This window comes from Anolis carolinensis, chromosome 1, assembly GCF_035594765.1.
Source record: "Anolis carolinensis isolate JA03-04 chromosome 1, rAnoCar3.1.pri, whole genome shotgun sequence".
In the NCBI taxonomy this organism is placed as follows: domain Eukaryota; kingdom Metazoa; phylum Chordata; class Lepidosauria; order Squamata; family Dactyloidae; genus Anolis; species Anolis carolinensis.
Genome location: NC_085841.1, coordinates 184,807,013 through 184,834,843, shown reverse-complemented (window position 1 = coordinate 184,834,843; position 27,831 = coordinate 184,807,013). Strand labels below are relative to the sequence as shown.

The following is a 27,831-nucleotide window of genomic DNA, read 5'->3' as shown; positions in this document are numbered from 1 at the left end:
ATCCTGGATATCATTGGTGAGATAGAAATAAACATCCCACTTGTCTGTTTTCAAACAGATCTCATAATCTCTGAGGATGCCTGGCATAGACATGGATGGCCGTTTGGCAGCAGATAGGGTCATGAGGGAATGGGATGTTTAATAGGCTTTTCGTGAATCCCTTCTTATTATCCAACATATTTAGTTATCCAATGTTCTGCGGGGTATTTATGTTGGATAAGTGAGACTCTACTGTATATTTATAATCTTATATTATCTGCTTAGAACTGGATTATATGAGGCTCCTTCTACACAGCTGAATAAAATGCACAGTGAAGTGGATTATATGGCAGTGTGGAGTCAAGATAATCCAGTTCAAAGCAGATAATATAAGATTATAAATGGGTTATATAGCTGTGAGGAAGGGCCTTGGGTCTACACTGCCATATAATCCAGTTGAAATCAGATAATCTGTATTTTATAGGCAGTGTGGAAGAGGCCTAAGTGAGGCCTAATTCTGCCTGTGCCCTGGGCTGAGTGGGTTGCTAGGAGACCAAGTGGGTGGAGCTTAGCCTTCTAACTGGCAGCAATTGGTTAAAAACAATTATTGCTATCCCTCTAATTAGGACTTTTCTTTTCTTTTTGTTGTCGGAACCTAGGGGCAAGGACGGTGGATTGTGCTGCCAAATTTCTAGGTTCTGCGGCTTGTACTTTTGTTGTTTAGTGGGAGGGGAGGACACCATTACTCATTTATATATATAGATTACAAGTTAATGGTTGTAATGAATGTGGTTGAAATGCAGTGTAGAATTTCATCTTGTTGGAAGCTACCCTAAATCAGCAGAAAATGATAACTTTTGTTTGAGAATGTCTTTTGTTGCTTATCAATAAATTGTATTTTATTTAATTCTAGTAAAAGCCCTTCTGTTGCCAGAAGAATTAATGCAGTTAGATAACACTTTAACTTCCATGGTTCTATGTTGTAGTTTGGTGACACTCTGGCATTCTTTGGCAGAGAACGCTAACTACAACTAAAAGTACAACTCCTGCAATTCAATAGCATTGATCCATGACCGTTAAAGTGGCTTCAAACTACATTAATTCTATGATGTAGAGGCACCTTAAGTCCAGGAGCAAACATCACACAGATGGGGATTTCTGCAGTTCTGAAGTGAGCAGATTTGATATTTGTTAATTCTGTTTTGGAAATGTTAGGAAAATATATTTATGTAACCATTAATGTTATCATGGTATCTAAAATCAAACTCAGGACTAGAGGCTGCTGCATTATATTACAACTGCTCGGGTAGTCCCATCATTATACCGTTCTTGGCTTCCATTTTTGTTTTTCTAGCATTCTCAAGAAGAAAATTACATTGCTTGTCTGCCCAGTCCATCTGGACCAGGTACTTCTGCCCTTAATAGCCTGGTAGTCTCATGTGCATCAGCAGTTGGAGTAAGAGTAGCTGCCACCTATGAAGCTGGGGCCTTATCGCTGAAGAAAGTAATGAACTTCTATGGCACCATTCCCAGTGATGCTGTTTCCCCATCTAGTGGTGGTTCTCCCACCTTGGATAGCCTGAAGGATAGCAGAGAAGAGCAGGTCAAGCTGGAATCAATGCAAGGAAAAAAGAGTTCCAGCTTGGTAGATATTCGAGAAGAAGAATCTGAAGGAATTTCTAGAAGACTTTCTTTACCTGGTTTGCTGTCCCAAGGTGAGATGCTAAAAGATTGTGTCTGTGTAACTTACCTTGGAAATATTCATTCTCCCCCCACCCTATATATATTTTTGCATGTGATAGGGCACTTGACTATTAACTTACGTTAATTATCCCAAAATATGTTTTTGTCAGTAGAGCTGAAAAAGGATACAAATGTGGAATTAATGTACTGTATACTGGAAAGGTTATATGTAAACTCTGCAACAGAATATATTTCCTGCTTTCTGATTACCGTTGGTTGGCAGTTCCCTCAGATGCTCCTGTCTCCGTCTGATAAAACTTCACTTTTTATCTAGAAATTCTTCTGGTTTAGGGTTAGGGTTAGAGTTTTTTCTTGTATGTGCGTATATGTGCCTTCATGTCACCTGTAGATCTATGGCAAATCCATGAATGTCATAATAGTACTTCTAAAATAAAAGTATCAATCTGTTCTTGTGCTAAATTTCTCAAGTAATGTTTTCACAATAGTGACTAATGGTCTTATGAGTTTAGATGGTGATTTTCATTTTCACTCTTTATTTTGGCCACAAAGGAAACTGAGCTGTTGAAATTTGTTCCTGTTTTCCATCTTAGTTTCTCCAAGACTCTTGAGGAAAGTAGGGAGAGCCAGAATGAGAACAGTGGCCCTCACACCAACCTATAGTGGTGAAGCTGATGCACTTCTCCCATCTTTGCGAACTGAGGTATGGAGTTGGGGAAAAGGAAAAGAAGGACAATTAGGACATGGTGATGTCTTGCCAAGGTGAGTCCACAGAGAAAATATCTTCTATCTATCTTACAAGAGTGAGGTTATCCAGTTTGTGAAACCAAGTTTGTGATCAAGACTGACAACAACCTTTTGATCTAATATGTTGCTAATTACAGTATATTGTTATGTGGCTTACAAACTACATCCCCATGAAACATTGTGCATTATATAAGCTGTGATTAAGGTTGACATTGATTTCATTTTGTGAGTTCACAGGTTACAACCAATGTCTGTAAAAAGTCTTGATGGCAAGGAAGTAATTCAATTGTCTGCAGGTGGCCATCATTCCTTGGCCCTCACTGCCAAATCACAGGTATAAAGATAATGTGGTGTATCTCTTTTAATCGTGGAACTTGGTTTTATTTGTTCACCTAGTTGTTGCCTAGTTCAGAATCTAATATTGGGTTCATGCTTTAGTTCACTTCGTTGCAAAGAAACTTATGTTATTGGCAAAACGTGTGTGTGTGTGTATAGAGAGGGGGGGAGAGAAGGAGAGAGTACACACACACATTCTATAACAGTATGTGCATTTTGTATATGTCTACCTAAAATCCTGTAAAGAAATGTAATAAGGAAATTGTGATCATGGGCAGGATCTGAATCCCCAGAACTTCATTCTGACTTACCCTCTCCTTTAGGGGTTGTGATGCCAGCCTTCACTGTGATTAGAGCTGGTTTAATTATTTTTTTACATATTAATGAACAGCAAGAGGAAGTAGGAATAGAAAGGTAAAGAGAGAAGGGTGGTAGTAATGCCAACTTATAGGCTGTCATTGGCTATAGCAGAAAGCTTTTGTGCTTCGATTCTCAGAAGCTCCAGTTAGCACATCAAATGATACTATGGGAAATTAAGTCCAAAATATCTGAAGGGCCTACAATTCCCCACCCATGTGCTAAAGAGAATAGAGAAGAAGGTAGGAGGCAGAAGATAATAATATGAAAGAAGCTGTAGAACATAAGGAGTCATCCAGTACTGATAATGGAGGAATAGTAGGAAGAAAGAGAGAGTAAAGTTACCATATATTTGAAAGTAAGCAGAGGTTTCATATCCTGATATTTTCTTAGTAACTGCAGTGTAAATAATTCAGGGTTATTTCAGTTCAAGACATCTTGGAGTACTCTAGTTTATTTGAAACTAAAAGCAGAAAGATTTGATAATTCTTGGTGTATGAAAAAAGAGGGGAGAAACACATATTTAAAAAAACCAGACTAATTGATTTGAGTTTGGATTTTTTTAAAAATGGAATCTTGAGAATTCAGTTATCAGCCATTTGGTGCAAAACATTAGTTGCAGTGAGTTAGTGGTGGTGGAATGCTCTCTACACATGACTTCCCTGGATACATAGATGAATAGGCTTCTGAGTTAAGTTTAATATGTCATATATTTACCACCACTCTCTTCAATACAAAATGGATTTCTACATGCTTTTCACTAATGTTTTTGTGCAGGTATATTCATGGGGCAGTAATACTTTTGGACAGCTCAGTCACTTAAGTTCTCCAACCACAGTTCCTCGTCTTGCAAAGGTACCTTTTAAAATGATTCAGTTCTGTTTGTGACATAGCCTCCCCTCATGATAATAACCCATCATGAGTGCTGAAATTGAAGGTCACACCCATGTAGCTGTTAAATGACAGTTTTTCTTCTTTGCATCATGGCTACTGACAGTTATCAGCAAGGTCTGCCTATGATGGTTAACCACACATTTGTAGCCCCAGGAAGTGGAATCTTATTTCTACCCTTGTACAGCCCCTCCAGATCACAGTGTAAGACCAGGAGTAGTCCTTATGATGCCTCCCCAGTTTCACATACCCATCTGAGGGAGGGAATTAGGGGGCTTTTGCTAGTGCTTCTGTCAAACTGAGAGTTGATGGAGTGACTTGGGCTCATCACAGCAATTACACTACAGTTTGGAGAACCTTGATGGCTTAGTGTAATGAAACGTGTGTACTGGATTTCAGCTGAAACGGAAGCTGATGCTCTGAACAATGCAGCAAAACTCTCCAGGTTCAAAAGCATAATGGCTAAACAACCCCTAGCCACTTATTTTTTGCTCTAGGGCACAGGGGCTTGACTGCTTGATCATCTGCTGCAGTGTAGGTCCCCAGATGTTTTGGTCTTCAACTCCCAGAAATCCTAGTAGCTGGTAAACTAGTTGGGATTTCTGGGAGTTGTAGGCCAAAACACCTCAGAACCTACAGGTTGAGAACTACTGCTCTAGTGCCTCAATAGTCCATTTTTTTCATTTCCTTGGATCTGAGGAGTAACTGGGGTTTATTCCCCCAGTCTTCTATACTTTTGAGAGCTGTAATTAAACTGTAAAGCTATGGGAATAATCTCCAGATCTCTCTGCATCTCCTTCACCATGACATCTGAATTTACACAAGTCTAGATACAACCTGAAGGCTGTAGTTGTGCACACTGGCTTCTTAAATCCATTGAAGCCCATAGGGTTTCAACCAGGAAGCTATGTCATGAAGTCATATGAAACTGCCCCATGCCAAAATGGAGAATTGGAGATCACCAGAGTCATGTATCTCCATTTCAATGCTAGTTTTCTTCTGGTTTTTTTTATGTATAGCTTTTTTCTTGAAATCTCTGGTAACAATCTGGTCACTTCCAGTTTTTAAAAAAGGAGACGTGCAAGGAATTGAGAGGCTGGAGAGTAAGGTGAGAACAGCTCCTGGATTTTGTGTGGCTGTCCATTCCTGGTTTAAACAAATGAATTCTGTACAGAATTAGGATGTTTCCAAATGTTTTGATACTTAAAACAAGTATAGTTGAGGTCAGTACGTTATCTTCAAGAATTTGAATACCAGTCACCTTCATCTGCCGTGGTTGATTTAAACAGTTGTTCATATCCTACGTGCAAAATATTCCAATCCTTGCACTATTGTTTAGCAGGATCTTGAAATCTAAGCAAATGAGTCCTAGTTAGTTCTTGGATAGAAGAACTTGTAAAAGGATTCCTTGCCTAAGAAAATCCAGTAAAACCCATGAAGCCCTCATAAGTTGAAGGTGACTTGCAGGTTTAAGGTTGAGGAGGATTTTCTTTTATCCTTATTATTATATTAATACTTGTATGTTTTCCAGGTTTGCGGTGACAACAACATCTGGAATATAGCAGCAGGTCCAGATTATTCACTCTTCCTGATAGATGGAGACGATTTCCAACCTTCGTTGTATTATAGTGGTCGACAGGAAAAAGGAAAAGATTACTCTTTATCAGAAGAAAGCTGTTTCAAGAGTCCAACACTATTGCTAGACTGTAGTAAGGTATGGACTGTATTCTTGATTATTTTAGAAACCTTTAGAGGTAGAATTTTAGCACCCAAGGCCAGAGGGCTTTGTAAGGTATGAAGTTTTTTCACTTTTTACTCCAGCCCACATTTCACATTGAACCCATGTCCAACCTGAATTTAAATTTCAGCTTACCCCAGTGCGTTTTCCCAGCTCTATCTGTTCTCCATTCTGCCCAAATATACTTACCTGAAGCAGTAGGGAGGTCTTATAACAGGGTTTTATGAAGTTCTCAGCCCTGATATAATAAAAACATCCTAGTGCAGCAAATCCTGTGATTTGTATTTCTCATGGTTCCTTTCACCTGAAGCTATAGCAGTATTTTGAATTTAAAGTAGATGCTGTTGCAGGGTCTTCCTGAAATTTCAAGTCATGAGATGTTCCTAAATGCATGCTTTTTAGGAAAATCTGGATGATGCAGACTTCTTGTCAAAGACAGAACGCCACAAGATCAAAGATAACAGAGTTTATTGGATAACAGAACTCAGAATGCCCGTAAAATACAAGGGCCAGGCAGTATTAGCCTTTAAAAGCAAAAAGGGGCAAGGAAAAACGTTCAAAAGATAAACCGGATTAAACCGGAGTTTAATCCGGGTAAAAACAAAACAGCTTGCTTCAGCCTGGGAATAAACAAAACAGAAGCCGGGGAACAAAGTGTTCAAAAGAATGCAATTAATTGGCAGCAGATTCCTCTCTGCTGCCAGCACTGTGCTTTGAGTAACTTGAGTCACTCCTCCACACAGCAGGCAAGATTTCCAATACACACAGAACAGCCGAGGATTGAAGCAGTAGAGTAGACCCAGTTCCTTTCCGTAGTTCAAGCCAGAAGCAGACGTTTGTAGTTTCACCAAGTCCGAGTAGGGGGAAGGCAAGCCGTGGTCAGTTCAGTCCGAAATCCAAAGCAGGAGATGGCGTCCGTCAAGAAGACGACGGAAGGTCAAAGGTATCAGCACACGAAAACACACCAGTCTTCAGGAAAGCGTCCCACACAGATCCCAAGCGTTCGTCCAGATTACCTTGCCCAACGCAATTTGCAATTGCTCCCAAGCCTCATTTTATGCCAGTTACAAATCCTCATCACTATCAGCTGCCCTCCTTAACCCGGGCGTTTCCTCATCACTTTCCTCATCAGAGCTGGAACACCTCTGACTACGCCCCACAGCATCCCCAGCTGTGGATCCCGTCCCATCCCTCCAGCTTGTCCATGGGTCTAATCCTGAAGGTCCCCATTCATCTTCCATCCCATCATTGCCAGTGGCACCCAATTCCTCCCTCACCCGAGTCCAATCCATCTCATCCTCCTCCGAGCTAACCAGCCCCTCCTCCATTCTCTCCGTAAACCCCTCAAAAGACTCTTCGTCAGATGGTGCTGCAAAGATATCTCGCAGTCTCTTTCTTTCTCGCTCCTCGAGAGTATCTGACTCTCGAGGAGTCTTACGCCCACGTCTGCCAGTAACAGAGCCATGAGGCTCAATCATAACACTTCTTACTTCTGTTATGTATTGTAAAATCCAGTTCATACCAAACTTTGAAAAGGGCATGGAAGACAATTATTTGTAAAGAAATTGTTTACCGAGTTTATCTACATTTAGCTTCAAAAACAATACAATTGTTTAGAATTTCTCAACACTTAAAACTACTATATAGTATATCTCTGTGCTATATAGTATCCTCTGGAGGATGCACAGGAACAGTTCTTACCAATACAAACATCATATCAAGCTGTATTGGCATGGTAGGTTTTTAGACTCACTTCAAACCATGATCCGTCATTTGACTGCAATTCGGGAAACCAGCTTGAAAGCATCTGGATAAGAATCAAGGGAAAGGGGACTCAAAAAGATCTCGTTGTGGGTGTCTACTACAGGATTCCGAGCCAGGATGAAGAACTCGATGAAGCCTTCTGTTGGCAGTTGACCAAACAGGCACAAAGAAGAGATATAGTAGTCATGAGTGATTTCAACTATCCTGATATTTGCTGGAAAACAAACTCGGCCAAGTATACAAAGTCCAACAAATTCCTCGCTTGCCTTGCAGACAATCTTATGGTCCAGAAGGTAGAAGAGACAATGAGGGGATCGGCTACTCTGGATTTCAGCCTAACAAACGCGGAGGACCTGATCAATGCAGTCGAAGTGGTCAGGTTCTTAGGGGCAAGCGACCATGTGCTCCTGCAGTTTGCGATACAAAGGAAGGCCGAAACTAAGACAAGTCAAGGCCACATTCTGGACTTCAGGAGAGCTGACTTCCAAAAAATGAAGGAAATACTGATTGGCATTCCATGGATGCTAATACTAAAAGACAAGGGAGTTAAGGATGGATGGGAGTTTTTCAAAAGTGAAATACTCAAGGCGCAAATGCAAATAGTGCCAATAAAGAATAAAAATAAGACAAGTGCAAAGAAGCCAGAATGCATGTCCAAAGAATGTCTAACCGGGTTAATACTCAAAAGAGACATGTACAAAAAGTGGAAAAGGGGAACAATCACCAAAGAAGAATTCAAACAAATAGCCAATTCTTGTAAGGAAAAGGTTCACAAGGCTAACGCGGAAAATTAACTCAGGCTTACCAGACATTAAAAACAATAAAAAGGGCTTCTTTGCTCATTCCAGTAGGAAAAGGAAGAACAAGGAGGCAATAGGGCCTCTGTGAGAAAAAAATGGGGTGATGGTGACAGGGGATAGGGAAAAGGCAGAACTACTTAATGCCTTCTTTGCCTCAGTCTTCTCACAAAAAGTAAGCCGTCCTCAACCTCAGCAACATGGAGTGGATGAAGGATTGGGGGAAATCCAACCCCAAATAGGGAAACAAGTCATCCAGGAATACCTAGCCGCTCTAAACAATTTTCAAGTCTTCAGGGCTGGATCAACTATACGCAAGAGTATTGAAGTTATTTTGGAACCACTGGCGATCATCTTTGAGAGTTCTTGGAGAATGGGAGAAGTCCCAGCAGATTGGAGGAGGGCGAATGTGGTCCCTATCTTCAAGAAGGGAAAAATGATACCAGGGAAGATTCTGGAAAAGATCATTAAGGAAGTGGTCTGCAAACACTTAGAAACAAATGCGGTCATCACTAATAGTCAACACGGATTTATCAAAAACAAATCATGTGAGGATAACCTGATCTCTTTTTTCGATAGAGTTATGAGCTGGGTAGATGCAGGGAACGCAGTGGATGTAGCGTATCTGGATTTCAGTAAGGCTTTTGACTGAGAGGAGACATAATGAGAAAACATGTATAAATATGTGAGGGGAAGTCATAGGGGGGATGGGGCAAGCTTGTTTTCTTCTGCCCTGGAGACTAGGATGCGGAACAATGGCTTCAAACTACAGGAAAGGTGATTCCACCTGAACTTTAGGAAGAACTTCCTCACTGTGAGAGCTGTTCAGCAGTGGATGGCCATCTGTCAGGGGTGCTTTGAATGTGATTTTCCTGCTTCTTGGCAAGGGGATGGACTAGATGGCCTGTGAGGTCTCTTCCAACTCTATGATTCTGTGATTCTGTGATTGTAAACCATGACTTGTCACTTGAGGTATGTTGCCAGACTGTAATGGCTTGGCATAAACGTGATTTTAAAAATAGGTCCCTGGCCCAAGTTGCTGAAAATCACACATTCCTGCAAGAAAAAACACAAGAAATTGAGGCAGAGAAAAAAAAATAAGTAATAATTTCAGTGACAGGAATGCTTAGGCATGGTTGCAGGGTTACTAGTATAGAACATGGGAACTTAAAAAATTGGTAAAGGTGGAATTTAAGGAGTGATTTAATGAGAGAGATGGCATCACACAGATATTTGGGGCTAAAAGAGTAAAAAAGGGACAGCCTTTGTGGAGACCTGATTTGATCACTTTGATCAGATCACAGGAAAACAGTGACTTACCAGGCCAACACAACTGTGCCAAATCCAAGTTTGCAAGAGAAGGGATGAGAAGAGACTGTGCAGGCATAGTTTTATCAGACCACGATTTTAGTTACTAAACCACATCAAACCACAAATATGAATGTTGTACTTACGATAGTGCATTCCAATTTTGAATGTAAATTAAATAAATTATTCCCAATGTAATTATTTCTGGCTGCACAATTTGAACATACTTTAAAGATAGGCTACAAAATGAATGGAGATGAGTCCTTCTAGTAGTAATAAAATTGATGAATCATGTATTTGTTTTATATTGTAAAATGTGTAAACTAGAAGAGTTTTCCTATCTCGTTTCCTGAGATTGTAAAAATAGTTTGTCTTTCCTCCAGCTAGGGTATATTAGTAGTGTGGCAGCAGGTGGGAGCAACTGTCTGGCTTTGGTGGACAAAAACATTATGGGATACATTGCTAGTCTGCATGAGCTGGCTTCAACGGAAAGACAGTTTTACTCCAAACTGAGTTCCATAAAATCTCAAGTTCTCCGACCTCTCCTGGGGTTAGGTAAGATATTTCTTCACAGCATAAATTTCATTCTCTGACCCAATATAATGTTCTTAGGACAATTTTCTTTCATTTCTGTTTTTTGGGGGGGATTTTTGCAAGTGAGTGCCATTAGTAATCCTGTCTTTTGCTTGACTGTGTATCCAGCCCTATATAATCAGAGATTCGCCTCCCTGCTTTGACCAGCCATGCACTGTGTTTGTTGAGCTACCTTTTGTGCTCACTCTTTGGCTGCGCTGCCTCTCCTGCTGTTCCAAGGCATAACACCACTCCTTTAATACTTAATAGAGTACAACTCCCCTACCTGCTGAGCTTTGGGGCTCAGCTGGCACCTCGGCATTATATATTTTATAGAGCAGTAGTATTTTTGACTTCACTCACTCGCTCTACAGCTGCCCCTGAATCCTCAGGCCAGACTCCTGCTGCCTTGCTCATGGCCACCCAGGTTCCTTTACAAATTCTCCCCGAGGCATCTAACGTATCTTGATCTCCTGCTGTTCTTCAAGACCACGTTCTCATATCCACTCTAACTAGTTATCTTCTGATTTCTATGTGGGTACTTAACTCTTGTCTCTTATGCTGCTAGTGGAAAATGCCCCAACTATTGATTATCATGTTTGACTGTAGCATGTGCAGTTCCCTTTTGCAAGAAAAGTAGAAATTAGTTATTAGGTGATGTTAAGGTTAAAGTCAAGTACATCTTTTGAAATATTGGGTAAAACTGCTGTTTACTCTTTTGCCTCTTGTCAAAGCCTACAAGAGAATAATGCATATGTTATATGGTATGTAATGACTCCCTGCACTGTTTAAGATCCCCACTTTTTTTAAAACCAGAATCAGCGGACTTTCAAGCACTTCTGGGAATTTTGGGAGGGAATTTTTGGCAGCCCATGAGGTCCCAAGAGGGTTCAAGGGGTAGAATGTTGCCCCTAAATCTGCTAGTTTTACAACTCTGGGGCCCCTTCCACACTGCTCCTATATCCCAGAATCTGATCCCAAATGATCTGCTCATCCCAGATAATCTGGCAGTAGAGACTCATATAATCCAGTTTAAATCAGATAATCTGGGATCAAATTCTGGGATATAGAGCAATGTAGAAGGGCCCTAGGTTAATGCTTTCTGTGCTTATGAAATTAAGTCTCTGTCTTTTGTGGGGGTTTTCCATTGCAGATAATTTAGGTGCTCCCTCAACAGTCCAACTCTTGCAAGAAGTGGCAAGTAAGTTTAGCAAGTTGTGCTACTTAATTGGTCAACATGGAGCTTCTTTGACTGACTTTCTTCAAGGATTAAAAGAGGCAAAAAACTTGGCTATCCTGAAGCATTCAAGCCTTTTTTTGGAAAGTTACACCGAGCAAGTATCTGCTTTTCTCATTTGTATTGTACCTAGGGAGATACAGAATGATTTATAAGGGGAAAACTGATATAAGAAAAAGTTTTAAGCATTAAGTTCACTTTCTGCATCTTTTTATTTGCACTGTAGTACATCTTCAGAAAAATCCTATTATGGTCTCTCCTGGTCTGTGCCGCTTAAGACTGCAGACATAGAATGACATTCTTGAATCTTCCTTTATGTAAATTTTCAACAGAGTTGCCTCATGACCACATTCATGGCAGAGTTATGAGTGAAGTGGAACAATTGGGCATTTTAAATGCTGAAATATAATGTATGTGCTGCTGTAGATTAAATGGAATATTAAAGATGCCAGCCATAAATCTTTTAAACATTCAGTCCAACAAGAACTCCTGCTGTGAAATTTCTATTCATTTCATTGCAGCATATGGGTAACAGTTACACAAAAGATGATGAAATTGGCACTGTATAAAAACAGTGAGTGGATGATTACACTCACCTTAGTAACTATTCTATTATTTTAAGGATTGGGTGGAGGGGGCACACAGTATTTTTGTGACGACTTTATTGACAGTGCAGCTCAACTTCTTTTTCCAAAGCTCCATAATGTGAAGTGCCTCAGTTTGCTTGGGAGGGGCTTTCATTACAAATCTTCCCTGTATTAGCCTTTTACAAATTTGTGGTGGAGTGGGATGATAATGACAGTCATACAAAGAAGTGGTGCTGTTAAGGTGTGACTGGAGACAAAGTAGGAAAGAACTTTTGTCACAAAGGTTTTTGGTTTTAAAAGTAAGGTGTATGAGTGGGCTTAATGTACATAAGCCTTATGCTTTTTGTTTAACTAAAGGAGGTTCTTGCACTTGCTCCTCATTTCTGCCATCCATCATGTCTTTGAAGGCATTTTAAATTCTAAGTTCCAAGTAGTCTCATAATTATTTCTTTTTTTCTAATGTAGGTATTGTACTTCCTTGACAAATTTTCTGGTGATGGGAGGATTTGCCCTTCTTGCCAAACCAGCAGTGTAAGTTAATCTGTACTGATCTTGAGACTGTTCATAAGTTGTTGAAGTAATTTCTGCAAACTATGGTGAATGCAAATATCATTGTGTAGATTTGGTTGTTTGGCTATAGTATGGCTTAATGCTGCATAGTCCCACCTAGGGGACAGAATAACCTAGGCTTTCTTCAAGGCTTGTTGCCTGACAGATGTGCTTGCTGGTTTCCTTGCTTCCCAAAGTGACAATGGAAGCTACAGATTGCTTTTTTTCAACCTTAAGTTTTCTCTATATATTTCTCAGAGGTCTGTAACACAATGTAACACAAAGGACACCCAATAGACAACCATGCTTATCTTAGAATGATCTGTTATAATTTTTGTAAACCTTTACCTTTAACCAGTAAAAGCTGTTTGACCGTGGAATGTGCTGCTTTGGAGCATAGTGGAGTCTCTTTCTGTGGATGTTTTTAGGCAGAGGCTGGGTGGCCATCTGTCAGGAGTTCTTTGATTTTGTTTTTTTTACATGTCAGCGGGTTGGACTGGAGGGTCCTTGTATTCTATTCCCATCTATGATTCTATGACCTGGATTAGACCTGGATTGTGATGCAGGGCAGAGATGAAGTTGCAAAAGAAGATATGCGAGAGAGATGCACTTGGAAGTTCTCTGGGAAATCCACCCTCCAAGTCTTGTGACTGCTAATAAGATAAAAAAAGTATAAAGGAAATAGATGGGGTACTAAGGAAACTCTGAAGACTCACTGGCATTTGGATCCAGCCCCCGCATAAGCATTGCTATTGATAGTAGCTGGAATGAGAGCTGGTCAGGCAGTTGCAATGGGAGTTGTAAAACATGCAAACTGCCTCTGGTCCTGTATTGCAAAAATTGAGGAAGATTACTCCTTTTCATCCCTGATTGTTTTCCCCCCGGCAACTAACTGACCACAAGTGTCATAGTTTGTTAGTCCTCAAGATTCTTATTAGTTTCTACTTCTCCTTGTTTTTTATGCTAAGGCCCCTTCTACACACAGCCATATAATCCAGATTATTAAATCAGATAATACACTTTATCTGTTTAGAACTGGATTATATGAGACTACACCGCCATATAATCTAGTTCCAAGCAGATTATTTGGATTTTGTATGTCATCTTAGAAAGGTCCTAAGTATGCTTATCTAAGAAGAACCAGGAACCAAGAAAGATAACTGACTTTGCTGTTTCCAAGATCCAGAGTGGGAACTATATTCACTACAGGTGGAGATGTTGAAACTAATTTCAGAAGACATCAACTAAAATAATTGGCAGTATGTATTTTTTCCATGCACAATTTGATAATATCTTATCTATGCATCTACGTGGTTCTCGTTTTTTCTTTCTCAAATTATTTTCCAAAATAAATATGATTTCCTCATCCTTAAAAGAACAATCGGACTCCAAAAAAAGCCTTATTAAGGTGTAATTGTGAACCATAAGTGCTTTGCTAAAGATGAAGCACTCACATAGGAAAAGATTTTTCCTCTTAAAATTTGTGAATTAACAGATATAAATGCACTTTTAAATGGTAACTTCAGATTTGGCCTAAATTCTGGATCTCTAATGAGCACTGACAACATCTGGATGCTACTGTTAGATATAATATGTAATAAGGGCCATACATGGTGGCCATCATCTTAATAGGTAGTTCCATTCTTATGTGTTCAGCAAACCATTGAAGTATTTTTTGCCATTTGTTACATGGTGGATATCAAAGGATGGAGAGCTGTCTGCAGACAATGGCTATATTTTTGGAATGGGAAAATCAGGCAATGAGATCTTTTCTGCAAAATACTAATGTTGGTAGTTAATGATATCAGATGGTCTTCTTTGACTATTCTTTAGTACAATCTTTTAAGCAATTCCATCATGAAAAGAAAGAAGACTCACCAGGATTTCTCATTGTCAGGCAACTTTGCCGTCTTTCCTTTGAGACATTAGCTGAGACTTGGTCTTAACGATAGTTTAATACCGCTTGATGCTTGAGCATTGTGACTTCCAAGTGTTGATCTCAAAGCACTTTAAAAATGCAAACTATCCAGATGGTTAGTCTGTCTAGTGGCTGAGAAAAGGAAGGATCTGAAAAAAAAACTGGCACCTTTTTTCTTCTGAGTGGTTCAGAAGTGAGGAGTTGTGGAGCCAGGCAAGGCCTGGGCGTTTGATGCTTCTCTGGCAGCACCTCGTTAATCATGTAGAGTGGCCCTGCTGTTTAGTTCGGGAGCTGCTCCTTTGTTCAGAAAGCTTTGATTTGTCTCCTCTGCCTTGCTTATTCCTTTTCCAAATTCCTAGCTCCTTAACTTGTTTCAGAGCTTTATGAATACATTGATAGTTAAGTGCTTAGATGTAGCCAGCAGGACAGAGGGAAGACAAAAGTGGTAAACTTTTATCTTCACAATTGTGCTCTAGTGTAATAGTGTTTGAACTCACTTTCCACTGCTTTAAGCATATTTCTTCTAGGAAGTTGCCCTGAAAACTTCATGGGTGCCTTCCATTTTTGGAGGCACAATGATATGGCTATGGTAGGCAAAAAAAAAAAAACCCTATGATAGGATCACCTGGAGGTTACCATGAGTCGGAAGCAACTTGAAGGTACACAACAACAGTGGAGAAGACAGACATTTCACTTTCCTCTAGCAACATAGACCCCTCGTACACTGCCATATAATCCAGATTATCAAAACAGATAAACCACATTACCTGCTTGGAACTAGATTATATGAGTCTACACAGCCATATAATTCAGTTCAAATCTGATAATCTGAATTTTATATGGCAGTGTGGAAGGAGCCATAGCAGTGTTAATGCATTTGGCTGAGAGTCATCATTTGAAATTGATTTATTTTGTGTCAAAAGCATTGCATAATAAATAAGTTTAAAAGTGATGAAGTAAAGGAATCACAAGCAGCCAAATAGTTTTAGACCAAAAGTGGGCAACAGCGACCACATTGTCTGTAGCTTTAAACAACTCCTTCTCCATGTATGGGCAGGCATACATATGCAGAGTTGTTTGTTCTGCTCCACAGTCACACAAGGTGGAGGATTCCTTCACGTAGTGCCATCTTGCCAAGTTGTCTTTTGATCTGCCCACTCCGCTTCTGAGTCTATTTAGGGACTTCCAAGTTGCCCATTATTGGTTTGCCATCCAGTTGGGATTGTCTGGTTTAGCTGCCCAGAGGGATACTCTTGCTGTTGCTGGAGGAACATTAAGAGGAGTGGTGGTTCTCATGAAGCTTTTCCTTGATTTGAGTTTAGTGGGAGGAGGCTGATAGTCATGCAGTGGGTGGCTTTCACAATGTTCAACCTTATTTCTCTCACAGTGAGCAGCAATTTCCTATCACAAAATAGGGGGGACAATGCCAGCTAACTTGCAGAGTTTATCAACAGGTGTAGGTTTAAGGCATCCTATGATTATTCTGCATGTTTCATTCAGTGCTATGTCCACCTGCTTCGCATGGACAGACTTGTGCCAGACAGGAAATTAAATTTGAAATTAAATCTGTGTGATGTATTATCAAAGTCTTTCACGGCCAGTCACTGTGGCTTCCAAGGTGTATGGCCTTGTTCTAGCAGCGTTTTCTCTTGATGTTTTGCCTGCATCTTCAGAGGGAGAAAATGCCAGCCACAGATGTAGGCAAAACATTAGGAGAAAATGCTGCTAGAAGATAGCCATACAGCCCGGAAACCACACAGCACCCCAATAAATTGTCCAGAGGAAGGCACCTAACATGGAGGGCAAAAGGGAGAAATGTGTCAAGAGAAGGGCATGTCAAGCCAACCTCACTGTGGAAGAACATGCTGGTCAAGAATAGGTCTCTACAGGCACCTACGGACCCACCGCCAAGACCCTACACTCAGAAGGCAATCATACTCATACATGATGAAAATATGAGACCTTGGCATGGATGAGAGCTATAAAATTATGGCTGCCCATACATTTTCAAGCAGACCCCAATAGCTATGTTCCCTCTTTGTTATCAGATCATTTTATTTCACAATGGTATTCTTTGATTCTCAGAAAGATCAAAGTAACTGACCTGTATTTGGAAGCATTCTTAATGCTTACAAATGTGGAAGCCTGCAAGTCAGTGAAGAGCAGACTTTTGGTTCTTGACTTCTTGACTCTTGCAGCAAAGACAGCTTGTTCCCCTACCATGTCATTAATTCCATGTGAGCATGGAGTCATGGCAGCTTAGCTTCACATTTTGATTAACCCCACCCAGAGGAGAGCTTTGGTGACTTCAAGATGTAATGTGTTGCCATCGGCTCTTTTGGATGTGGGATATAAAAACGTGGAACATGCCAAAAGAGTTTGTTCTCATGATATTTTTTCACAGTATTCTCAATGGCAAGGGTGTCATAAAATTCAATATCTTCTGAAACGGTTGCAAATTTTATTCTTGAGATTAGGAACTCTTAATTATGCTTTCCTTTTTATCTGTGACTTCCTCTTGTTGTATATGCCTGTGTTGTGATTTTGTTGTTGTATGCCAATAAAAGCTGTGTGCGTGTGAATGAGACACCACCTGGGAACTATTCATGAAGTTCAGAGAAAAAAAGTGCAATATGTCAAAAAAAAAAAAAACCCCAACAACTGCTAAAGTGAATCTGTTACCATCACTAATATTTATAAAATAACAACTTTTGTATTTCACAGTGGAATAGTTTTTTTCACTGCTTGGGCTTTTTATCTTAAAATGTTAGTTTATAATTTAACAAAATGGTTGTTTCTGTATGTTTTTAGTACAGAATTTTAATGCATGTTTCTTTTGACTTGTAGGGATTTCTTAAGTAAAAACCTGGCATTGCTCCAGGATCTGTCAGAGACAAATGAGGAAAGTTGCCCATTAGTGGAAGTGCTAAATGCTCTGTTTTTCTTGCCGCTCAGACGACTTCATAATTATGCTAGAGTTTTACTAAAACTTGCTACATGTTTCGAAGTGGTAAGTTATTGGATATAAAAGTTTCAATTACTCTTGAATTCTTTGATATATCTCGTGATTAACAAAAAGTATATTATAATTACTAGAGCTAAAATCCAATTGGGCAGTTCTGCTGACAATTGCTTTTGTCAATGCAACAAGGAAGTTGAGAAGATCTCTTTTCTGCTCTATATGCACTCACTTATCCAACATAAACGGGCCGGCAGAATGTTGGATAAGCGAATATGTTGGATAATAAGGAGGCATTAAAGAAAAGCCTATTAAACATCAAATTAGGTTATGATTTTACAAATGAAGACCAAAACATCATGTTAGACAACAAATTTGGCAGAAAAAGTAGTTCAATACGCAGTAATGCTATGTAGTAATTACTGTATTTATGAATTTAGCACCAAAATCTCACGATATATTGAAAACATTGACTCCAAAAATGCGTTGGATAATCCAGAATGTTGGATAAGCGAGTGTTGGATAAGTGAGACTCTACTGTACTGGGAAATCTTTTGAAACAGAGTTTGGACAACTTAGGACTCTTCCAGACAGGCTCTATATCCCAGGATCTGATCGCAGGTTTTCTGCTTTAAACTGGATTATTATAGTCTGCACTTCCAGATAATCTGGGATAAACAGAAAACCTGGGATCAGATCCTGGAATATAGGGCCTGTCTAGAAGGGCCCATAGAGGTCTGCTGTTGGAGGATTAATGCTAAATTCAATGTTACTGTTAGGAAAATAACACAATTTTGTTCCTGGGTTATAAATGTCATTTCCTAATTGGTTTTATCATAAATACATGGAAAAGGTTCATAGAGTCTCAACCAATTCAACGTAGTTTGTGGTGTCCACAGAAATTAAGTTTCTGTAGTATAACTTTCAAAATAAGCACCGCACAATTAAACAGAAATTCACACTTTCAAACCAGGAACAGACTTCTTTCAAATTTTGTTACATAGTGTAATTATTAACCTGAGATGTCTTCATATTGAGTTGGGTCACTGATTAAAATTAATTACAGTGTGCCAGTCATCTAACACTTCTTTTGGTGTGCTTGCTCATCCCTTCAGTGGCTCTAAAATGAATGGATAGTTATAAGGATTGGCTTGCATCTTCATAGCTGATAGACGGGGACCATGTTCTTAATTTCAAATCTATCATACCGAGTACTGGTTAAACCCTTGTGCCAGCAGACTGCTGATTTGAAGCTTGGGTTGCTGACCTGAAGGTTGCTGGTTCGAATCTACCCCAGGGAGAGCGCAAATGAGCTCCCTCTGTCAGCTCCATGCCTCCTACAAGGATGGCAAAATATCAAACATCCAGGCGTTCTCTGGGCAACGTCCTTGCAGACAGCCAATTCTCTCACACCAGAAGCGACTAGCAGTTTCTCAACTCACTCCTGACACGAAAAAAAAAATACTGAGTACTTTCTGCACATGGTCTCTGTTGGGAAAATCTGAAATTTCAGCATTCATGAGTAGTACTGTAGATTATTATTCTTGTGTAAGTAATCACAAACAGAAATCAGGAATAGGGGCATAATAAGTCTTTTTAAAAAACAGAGTGAATCGTCTTAGACCAGAGTTGGGTAATCTCTTGGTTAGGAATCATAGTAAAGTCAGTGGATCTCATCACTTGAAACATTCCAGATTGTTTCAAGAGTAATACAAAAAGTATGAGTGTTTAAATCAGTGATTCCCAAAGTGGGCACTGCAGCAATCCAGGGGAGCAGTGATGGCCACAGGTACATATATCTTTCTGTTTAATTGCTATTAAAATTTTTAAAAAAATTAATTTCCAGGCCGCTGAGTAATATTTTTTCTGGAAAGGGGCCGGTAGGCCAAATAAGTTTGGGAACCACTGGTTTAAATCGTAAGTGCTGCTACCATTCTTGCTTTGATTGTGCTTCCTTCATCAATATATTAGTAACACACACACACTCGTACCATGCACAGTGATCTTATTTAATTCTTAAGAATCTATTTCTCTAATAGTTCAACTGTAATTAAATATTGGGATTAATCTGTGAAAACATCAATCAGTACCATATTACTTTATTTGTAGACATCTCCAGAATACCAGAGTCTTCAGGATTCTAGTTCTTGTTATGAAGCCCTAGCAGTCCATCTGAGTCGAAAAAGAAAAGAGGCAGAATATACCCTGGGGTTCTGGAAGACTTTTCCTGGGAAAATGACAGTAAGTTGACATTGCTGTCCAGTTGTTAACTATCTGTATTCTCTGATGGGGCAAAGGTTTTCATTAGCTGTGTAATAAAGTTATGGTATTTTTCTCCTGTTTACATTGTGGTAAAACTTTAATTTCAGAAACACTTTTAGTCACTATATCAGCATACATCTTACCACATCTATATTGTCATTGTAACTAAATACAAATTCAGACTCTGCCTGTGATGCATGACATATTCCAAGGTTAATGAACCATGTACAGTGGAACCTCTACTTAAGAGTATCCCAACCTAAGAGCATTTTGAGTTAAGAGTTGTCACTCGGCCCTGGTTTCGCTTTAACATATGAGCACCATTTTTAGTTAAGTGTTAGCGCCAGAGGGAGCACTAGTGAAGAGTACTGTACAGGTCTTTAGGGCTTCAAGGGAGCAGCCTATGTGCTTTGGGCTCTTGTCCACTTTGGAAGACGGCTGTCCGCTTTGCTCTTGTCCACTTTGAAGAACTTTGGGTTAGTTGATTTTGTGTGGTTTTTATTCCTGGTATGTTTGGCTTCATGAAGAGGGAAAGGGAGAGGGAGGCTGGAATGAGTCCAGTATGAAGAAAATGATACTTCTGCCTCTTCACTTTGTGTGTTCTGCTTCATTACTACAACTTTGTGCTTCTGCCGTTTTAAAGTTGATCTTTCTATTTTTTATTGTTCCACGTGAATGTGCATTTATACATTACTAACTTTGCCCGGCCACGCATTGCTGTGGCTTATGGGAATCATTTATTGGCCAGGTGGAATAGCAGTGAATAGCCTTGCAGCCTCAAAGCCTGTCTGCTTCCTGCCTGGGGGAATCCTTTGTTGGGAGGTATTAGCTGGCCCTGATTGTTCCTTTCTGGAATTCCCAATTTCCCTGCTTTCAGAGTGTTGCTCTTTATTTACTGTCCTGGTTTTAGAGATTATATTGTTGTGTATTATTATACCACAGTAATTATTACATATTATATTTATAATCTTATACTGTCTGCTTAGAAGTGGATTATATGAGGCCCCTTCTACACAGCTGTATAAAATCCACACTGAACTGGATTATATGGCAGTGTGGACTCAAGATAATCCAGTTCAAAGCAGATACTGTGGATTATCTGCCTTGGCATTCTGGGTTATATAGCTGTGTGGAAGGGCCTTGAATCTACACTACCATATAATCCAGTTCAAATCAGATAATCTGTATTTTATAGACAGTGTGGATGAGGCCTAAGTGCATTCTGCCTGTGCCCTCAGCGCCATTTTGGCTGAGGGTGTTGCTAGGTTACGAAGGGGGTGGGGCCTAAAGGCGGGGGGGGGGGCTAAAGGCATCAGAGCCTACCTTTTTAACTGGCAGTTAGGGGGAGAAAGGCTCTTCCTCATCCTCTGTAATTTGGAATATTTTTCTAGGGTTTTTTTAAATTGAAAGACATATTTTGCATGGCAATATCTTTTGTGGCCAAATTTGGTGTGATTTGTTTCAGTGGTTTTGTGGTTTACTCCATAGTAAAACAAACATTACACACACACACACACACACACACACACACACACACACACACACACATATATATATATATATATATATATATATATATATAGTTATTCACCAAGTACATCTTCTTATTTAAAAATATGTTGCAAAAATGGGGGGGGGGGGGGGTTTCATGGAGCTGGAACAAATGAATAGCATTTCCATGCATTTCAGTGGGAAAATGTGTTTTAAGATAAAAGTGTTAAGTGCTCAGTCACAGTGCAGATTAAACTCTAAATGCAAGGTATCACTATATTAGTTCCCATCAACCTCATTCATGCCCCTCTTTTCCATGGTAGGATTCCCTGAGAAAACCTGAGCGACGATTAATCTGTGAAAGCAGCAACCGTGCTCTGTCCCTGCAGCATGCTGGAAGGTTCTCAGTGAACTGGTTCATCCTCTTCAATGATGCCTTGGTCCATGCCCAGGTTCGCTCTCACTGGACATTTAGAAATGAATCATTCTCATTGTGTGTTGCTGGATAAGGCAATGGGGAGAGTTTCTCTGAATGTGTATTGGTAGTTACTGGATGTTTTCAGCACCTAGAGAATAGCACTAGTCCTCAGGTTGGGGAAGTATGCATCATGTGCAGAAAAATACAAGAAGAAATTGAGGACCTTAAAAACAGTTGCTAGGATCAAATAGAGGTGTTTTGAGTTTGGAATCCTTCCTACTGAGTTTTCAGAACACAATTCAGAATCCATTTTTTTCAGCACTCGTCCATTGGTTTTGTATTTTACCAATTCAAACTTTGGATTCAAACTTTCAAATTGTGTCTTTAAACCACATTTATTTGTTTTACTCAAAAATCTCAAAAGCCTTATTTTCTGCTTGTACATAACTTTGTTTTAAGTTTGTTTTCATCATTCACAGAGACTGGAGAAAGCCTTTAGCTGACAATTAATATTGCCATTTGTTTTCATTCAAACATGCTTGATAGTGAGCTCTAAGACCAGTGGGTTTATAGGCCTGTATTTCTGTTTGCCCATTTAAAATAGAGTGACCCTACCTTGCAAATTTAACTTAAGTGTATCATAAATACATTGAGGCTTGGGAACTCTTTGAGAAATATAAGTTTTGGTTAGAGATTTTAGCAGTAATTGAACTGGAATAGCCTCATTTACTGTCATTCGCTATCGAAAAAGGGGGAAATAAAGAAGAAATTCAGTTATTGATTGGATACCATTGTACTATGAAGAGTTAAATATTTATGTTTTATGTCTTTGTGCAGTTCTCAACTCATCATATATTTTCCTTATCCACACTGTGGGTTGAACCAGTTTCGGAAGAGTCTGGCAATATGTAAGTATTTCTTAGTTGCCCTTCAAGGACAGTGAATTAGTTTAGAAATAACTTAGTCCTTTCATATTTTGGCACTCCAGTCCTCTTCTTTGGTCTGCTGTGATAATGTTCTAATCTTTTTTATCGACAGTATTTTGCTCAAAGATAATGATGTAAATATTGTTCATTTGGCCCTTTTAAATCCTTTGTTAGCTGATGTAGGTGCTCTTAAAGATGAGCCTTACATCTTAGAACTGGTTATAATGATAAATCCCTTAAATAAGTACAAATCTAGCCTGCGTTTCAGTATGACTTCTTTAAAGAAGAATGTTTCTGTATTTCTTGCATCTACATAAATAGGACTATAATCACTTTCTTCAGCGAACGTTTGCAGATCTATAGATATAGAGAGGTTGCAAGGGATGTATTATTGCTGCCAAATTCAGACTTTTGACAATCTTGGGTTCATATTCCTTTTCTCTCTCTTTTTAAAAATCTTTGCAGTTCATAAGATTCTGGGAATGTATCTTTGATCAACTGGGAAAAGCTGGGTGAATTCTTAGAAAACAGAATCATGTTAAATAGAATTTGTAGCGGTTGGAGAAATAAATACAAAAAATATGCCATATAACTAAACATACAGCAAGTGCGTAATATGTATAATGTAGACAAGCTGTGGAACAGGTGTGAGCTTCAATGGAAGACAGAGGGGGAGATAAGAAAAAAATATTTGCACCCAAATGCCTTTTAAGGGGTATCTGAGCGTTCTGACTATATTTTGGGTTCCAAACAAGGCCTGTGCTTGGCCTAAATTGGCCCAGGTATCCACAAAGTGTGGTGGCAATGCACAGTATGCCCCCTAGTGGACATTTTCATACCTTTCTCTTTTTTAAGCATTTTTTTTAATCTCTGTAGGGTTTGGGGAATGTCCTACACACCCCTTAGAGTGCATTTGTGGGCATTGTATAATTATATATATATATATATTTTCAACCTAGGCAGGGACATAGAAGGTTAAAAAATAACCCATGGACTGCATTTTGCATATCTGTTCTGCAGAACTTTGGAATATTTTTTACACCCAGCCTTCCTAACTGTTGCATATGTAGTTACCTAATAGACAGAATGGAAACTGATGGATTAGGTGACACATGCTATTGAAAGTATCACATTTTCCATTTTTCACACATTCTTGGGAGAAAATACTTCACTAAGCTGAAAAATCTAAGGGTTTGGAATTTGACCTGAGATGGACTGTTTTTCCAGCCACACACAGCAGAAAAAGTAATATCTTTTGCTTATTTTGGGATTGATTTTGCGTATGACAGAAGTGATAATTTGTACAGCTCTTTTTATTTTCTTGGTGTTTTCTTTTCACACAAACAGGATTAGATCTACTTTATTTCTTGTGCTTTAAAGTCTTCTATAGTCTTTGCATTCATTTTCTCTGTGTTAGGAATGGTTTGAGAGTCACTACACCTGAAGAACAGTTCATTCTTATTTCATCCACTCCACAGGAAAAGGTAGGCAGATACAAAGGCATCTTTTATTTCTTGTCCTTCTCCTCCATGCTGTTCACAAGATGAGTTACTGACAGTCTACTGCTATGCAAAAGTAAATTACTACATCAATGTAGAGCTCTAATCAAGCTGTATTCCATGTAGAACAGAGCTTTGTTGCAGACATTTTAGTCATTCCCTCTTTTAGGAATGATGTACAATACAAGCAGAGCTGTAGCCAAGGGGAGGGGGGTTAGGGGTTCAACCCCCCGTAATTTTTCAGGATTTTTTTAACCTGGTTTACTCATGAATTTTAACTAATTAACCAAATCCCCATGAATGTCCACTGAAGTTAATCGATGGAGCCTGATTTATAAATTATTGTGTGTTATGCTTTTTAAAAAGTTTCAAATCCCATTTTTTTTTCTGGCTATGGCCCTGAATACAAGTATCTGCTTATTTCATTCTGCATTCATTGCAGAATAAATATATAATTTCCCATCACAGAACAAGTGTAACATCCTTCCTTAGAACTTAATTGAACTTAATCATTGGTCTTCATATGGTGGCTTTCGATCCAAAGCTGAATGATGTCTGGGCTAAGATTATTCAAATCAGTGGTATCACTGCCAGTTCTTTTCTTTTTTAATTTTTAATTTTAATTTAGTCTGTGTTTTTAAGAGGGGGGCAGAAGAAAAGAATGTCATGGTGATAAAATTAAATCCCAGGACTGAAAAGAGTAAAACTAAACATTTAAATGATATTCTGTGTTCATTGATTATGTGCCACAAATAGGCCTGTGGGGCAAACTCCAGGTGGTTTTGCATAAAAGTGTTGGGCAGAGAGAGGGGATGGGGGAACACAAGGGGCAGGCAAGCCTTTGAATCCTGCAATTGTTTCAGACTAAATGGTTGAGAGCTATCAGCCAAGCTGTGGATCAGGCCTTAAAGGGGACATCTGACTTGCCTCCCTATGTGGGAAGTGGAAGCATTCAGAGGCAGGAACCTCCTATCTCGCGAAGTGCCAAGTACACCTTTTACAAGGATCCTCGGCTTAAGGATGCCAGTTACGATGGCCGATGGCTTTCTGGAAAACCACATGGCAGGTGAAACTGTAGAAATCTTTTTATGTACCTGTTACTTAGATAAGAAAATGTTCCAGCTACTTACATTTATATCACAGAAGAACTTTTTTTAAAGTAAAAAAAATTGTTGAGTTGGGTAGACTATTCAGGGTCGCTAGCCTTGTAAGCCTAACCCTGAGCTCTGGAACCTAATAGGAAGCAACCCTGTTGCCTCTGAAATAGTCCTTCATAAAGTGAATCCTGATGTTTCAGGTGAGGAATTTGTTGAACAATCTTTCTCTTTATATTTCAGAGGAGTTTTGAAATGGGCAGATGGAAGAATGTATTCTGGCATGTTCAGAAATGGCCTGGAAGATGGGTAAGTAAAATAAGCATAACCAGTTGGGATATAGAAAGGGCAACCTTTTGTCATTACATATTACTTGATGTTAAATGTGAGAAATGCAAAGTGGGCTCTTTTTATTGTACTGTCACTTGGCAGCTGTGATGGTCTGGATGAGGGTGAATAAATTGAAATTGAATCCAGACAAGACAGAGGTCCTCCTGGTCGAAAGGCCAAACAGGATATAGGGTTACAGCCTGTGCTGGACGGGATTACAGTCCCCCTGTAGACACAGGTTCACAGCTTGGGAGTTCTCTTGGACTCATCACTGAGCCTGGAACCCCAGGTCTCGGCGGTGGCCAGGGGAGCTTTTGCACAATTAAAACTTGTGTGCCAGTTGCGCCTGTACTTTGGAAAGTCAGACTTGGCCACGGTAGTCCACGCTCTAGTTACATCACAAATAGATTACTTCAACGTGCTCTACATGGGGTGGCCTTTGAAGACTGTTTGGAAGCTTCAAGTAGTCCAACGGACGGCAGCCATTTTACTCACCGGAGTGGGGTACAGGGAGCATACAATTCCCCTATTAGGTCAGCTCCACTGGCTGCCAGTCTGCTACCGATCACAATTCAAAGTGCTGGCTTTAGACTATAAAACCCTAAATGGTTCCGGCCCAGTTAACCTGTCCGAACGTATCTCTCCCTATGGGCCAGCTAGAAGGTTAAGATCTTCTGGGGAAGCCCTGCTCCCGGTCCCGCCTTCCTCAGAAGTGCGGTTGGTGGGAACAAGAGACAGGGCCTTCTCAGTGGTGGCCCCTCGGCTATGAAACTCCTTCCCTCGTGAAATTAGATAAGCTCCTCCCTCCTGATCTTCAGGGGAAAAAAATAAAAAATTGAATGTGGGACCAAGTGCTCAGTTAGGAATCAGTGCAGTAGGAGAACACAGAACTGTGCAATGACAATCTGGAACGGCCACGGACTACGATATTGGACTGCATTATTTTAAATAAGTGGTTTTAATGCTTGATATGCTTTTAATGAGTATTCTAATATATATGTTTGTTCTATTGATGTATGTTCTTATGACATCGAATCACTGCCCTTATACGTGGCCGCCTGAGTCCCCTACGTAGTGAGAAGGGCAGGGTATAAATATGGTAAATAAATAAATACCTAGACATCTTCTAAAATTGACTTAATTGCTGTCCCAAGCACCTTGCAATGTGAAAGTTGGCTCCTGCTTTCCTTCTTATTAAGTTAATATCGAGCATTGTTTCACTTCAATTTCCTTCAGACCCAGTCACATTGCCCAGCTGGCGATAATGGGCCGGAGCTTCTCCAGCCCTGCTACGGTGTCACGGTGTTGAGAGCTGCTTTAATATTAATTGCTTTATTACATTTTTGCCAGCTAGCACCAAGGCATATATAAAATACTAGCTGTGCCCAGCCACGCGTTGCTGTGGCGAAGTATGGTGGTATGGGAAATAAAGTATTGAGGAATTGGTGGTAGTTAAGGTAGTTAAGGGTCCCCTGGGCTGAGTGGGTTGCTAGGAGACCAAGTGAGCAGAGCTTAGCCTTCTAACTGGCAGCAATTGGAAAAAAACAATTATTCCTCTCCCTCTAATTAGGACTTTATTTTTCTTTTCTTTTTATTGTATCAACCTAGAGGCATGGATGAGGGGTTGTGATGTCAATTTTCGAGGTTGTGGGGTGTTTACTTTTGTTGCTTTGTCCGCTGCCGTGATGCCATCACTCTTTTATATATATAGATAAGAGCTATTTCTCCCTCCCACAACTCTCCTCAGGGTACTTAATACCAGCTCTATGTTCTCAACCTCCTTCATTTATCACTTAGATTCTAGGACTACGATTTTGCTTCCTGTGATCATACTGTGTTGTTTGTGACCTGCTTATTTCCACTGATTAGTTTTTCACTCACCTATTTGTGTGAGGCACAGAAACTATGATAAAGAAGAGCACATTCCCAAACTATAGCTATGGTTCTTTGAGTGGTCAACTGTGACCTCAGACAAACTTCCTTAATACTCTTTTTTTCAAGTACCGGGCTTGTTGAAATTGAAGAGAAAGGGTGGAGTTCTCTCCACACTATTCAGCTTTCAAGCGTTTTGAATGGGGTCTCTTGAGTGGGAATAAAACTCGATTCATGTGTGGGCCTAGATGACAACTCAAAGAATCATAGTTGCACACAAGCAACTTTGGAGGTTTTTAAACAGGCTGGATCGCCATCTGTCAGGGGTACTTTGATTGTACTTTTGCTGCTTGGCAGGAGGTTGGACTAGATTACCCATGTGGCCCTTTCCAACTCCTATTATTCTATGATTTCAGAGCATCACATTACCACATAAATATGCACAGAATTGCTGCCCAAGTTATAGGTCTAATGGTAATAATTAAGTCATTTTGGATT

General features: G+C 39.7%; 1 protein-coding gene across 1 annotated transcript in view; it reads left to right on the top strand.

Annotated features, from left to right (window-relative positions):
• The window catches only part of als2 (alsin Rho guanine nucleotide exchange factor ALS2), a 66,997-nt gene that overhangs the window by 14,767 nt on the left and 24,399 nt on the right, over positions 1 to 27,831 (top strand). The window contains exons 5-19 of the mRNA XM_003227334.4: positions 1,334 to 1,694; positions 2,274 to 2,442; positions 2,665 to 2,761; positions 3,898 to 3,975; positions 5,543 to 5,725; positions 10,002 to 10,173; positions 11,345 to 11,525; positions 12,481 to 12,546; positions 17,330 to 17,492; positions 19,551 to 19,682; positions 21,518 to 21,646; positions 22,450 to 22,520; positions 23,956 to 24,022; positions 24,901 to 25,103; positions 25,375 to 25,440. Of these exons, the coding sequence (XP_003227382.2) occupies positions 1,334 to 1,694; positions 2,274 to 2,442; positions 2,665 to 2,761; positions 3,898 to 3,975; positions 5,543 to 5,725; positions 10,002 to 10,173; positions 11,345 to 11,525; positions 12,481 to 12,546; positions 17,330 to 17,492; positions 19,551 to 19,682; positions 21,518 to 21,646; positions 22,450 to 22,520; positions 23,956 to 24,022; positions 24,901 to 25,103; positions 25,375 to 25,440 (2,138 nt within the window). The remainder of the gene's footprint in view (positions 1 to 1,333; positions 1,695 to 2,273; positions 2,443 to 2,664; positions 2,762 to 3,897; positions 3,976 to 5,542; positions 5,726 to 10,001; positions 10,174 to 11,344; positions 11,526 to 12,480; positions 12,547 to 17,329; positions 17,493 to 19,550; positions 19,683 to 21,517; positions 21,647 to 22,449; positions 22,521 to 23,955; positions 24,023 to 24,900; positions 25,104 to 25,374; positions 25,441 to 27,831) is intronic.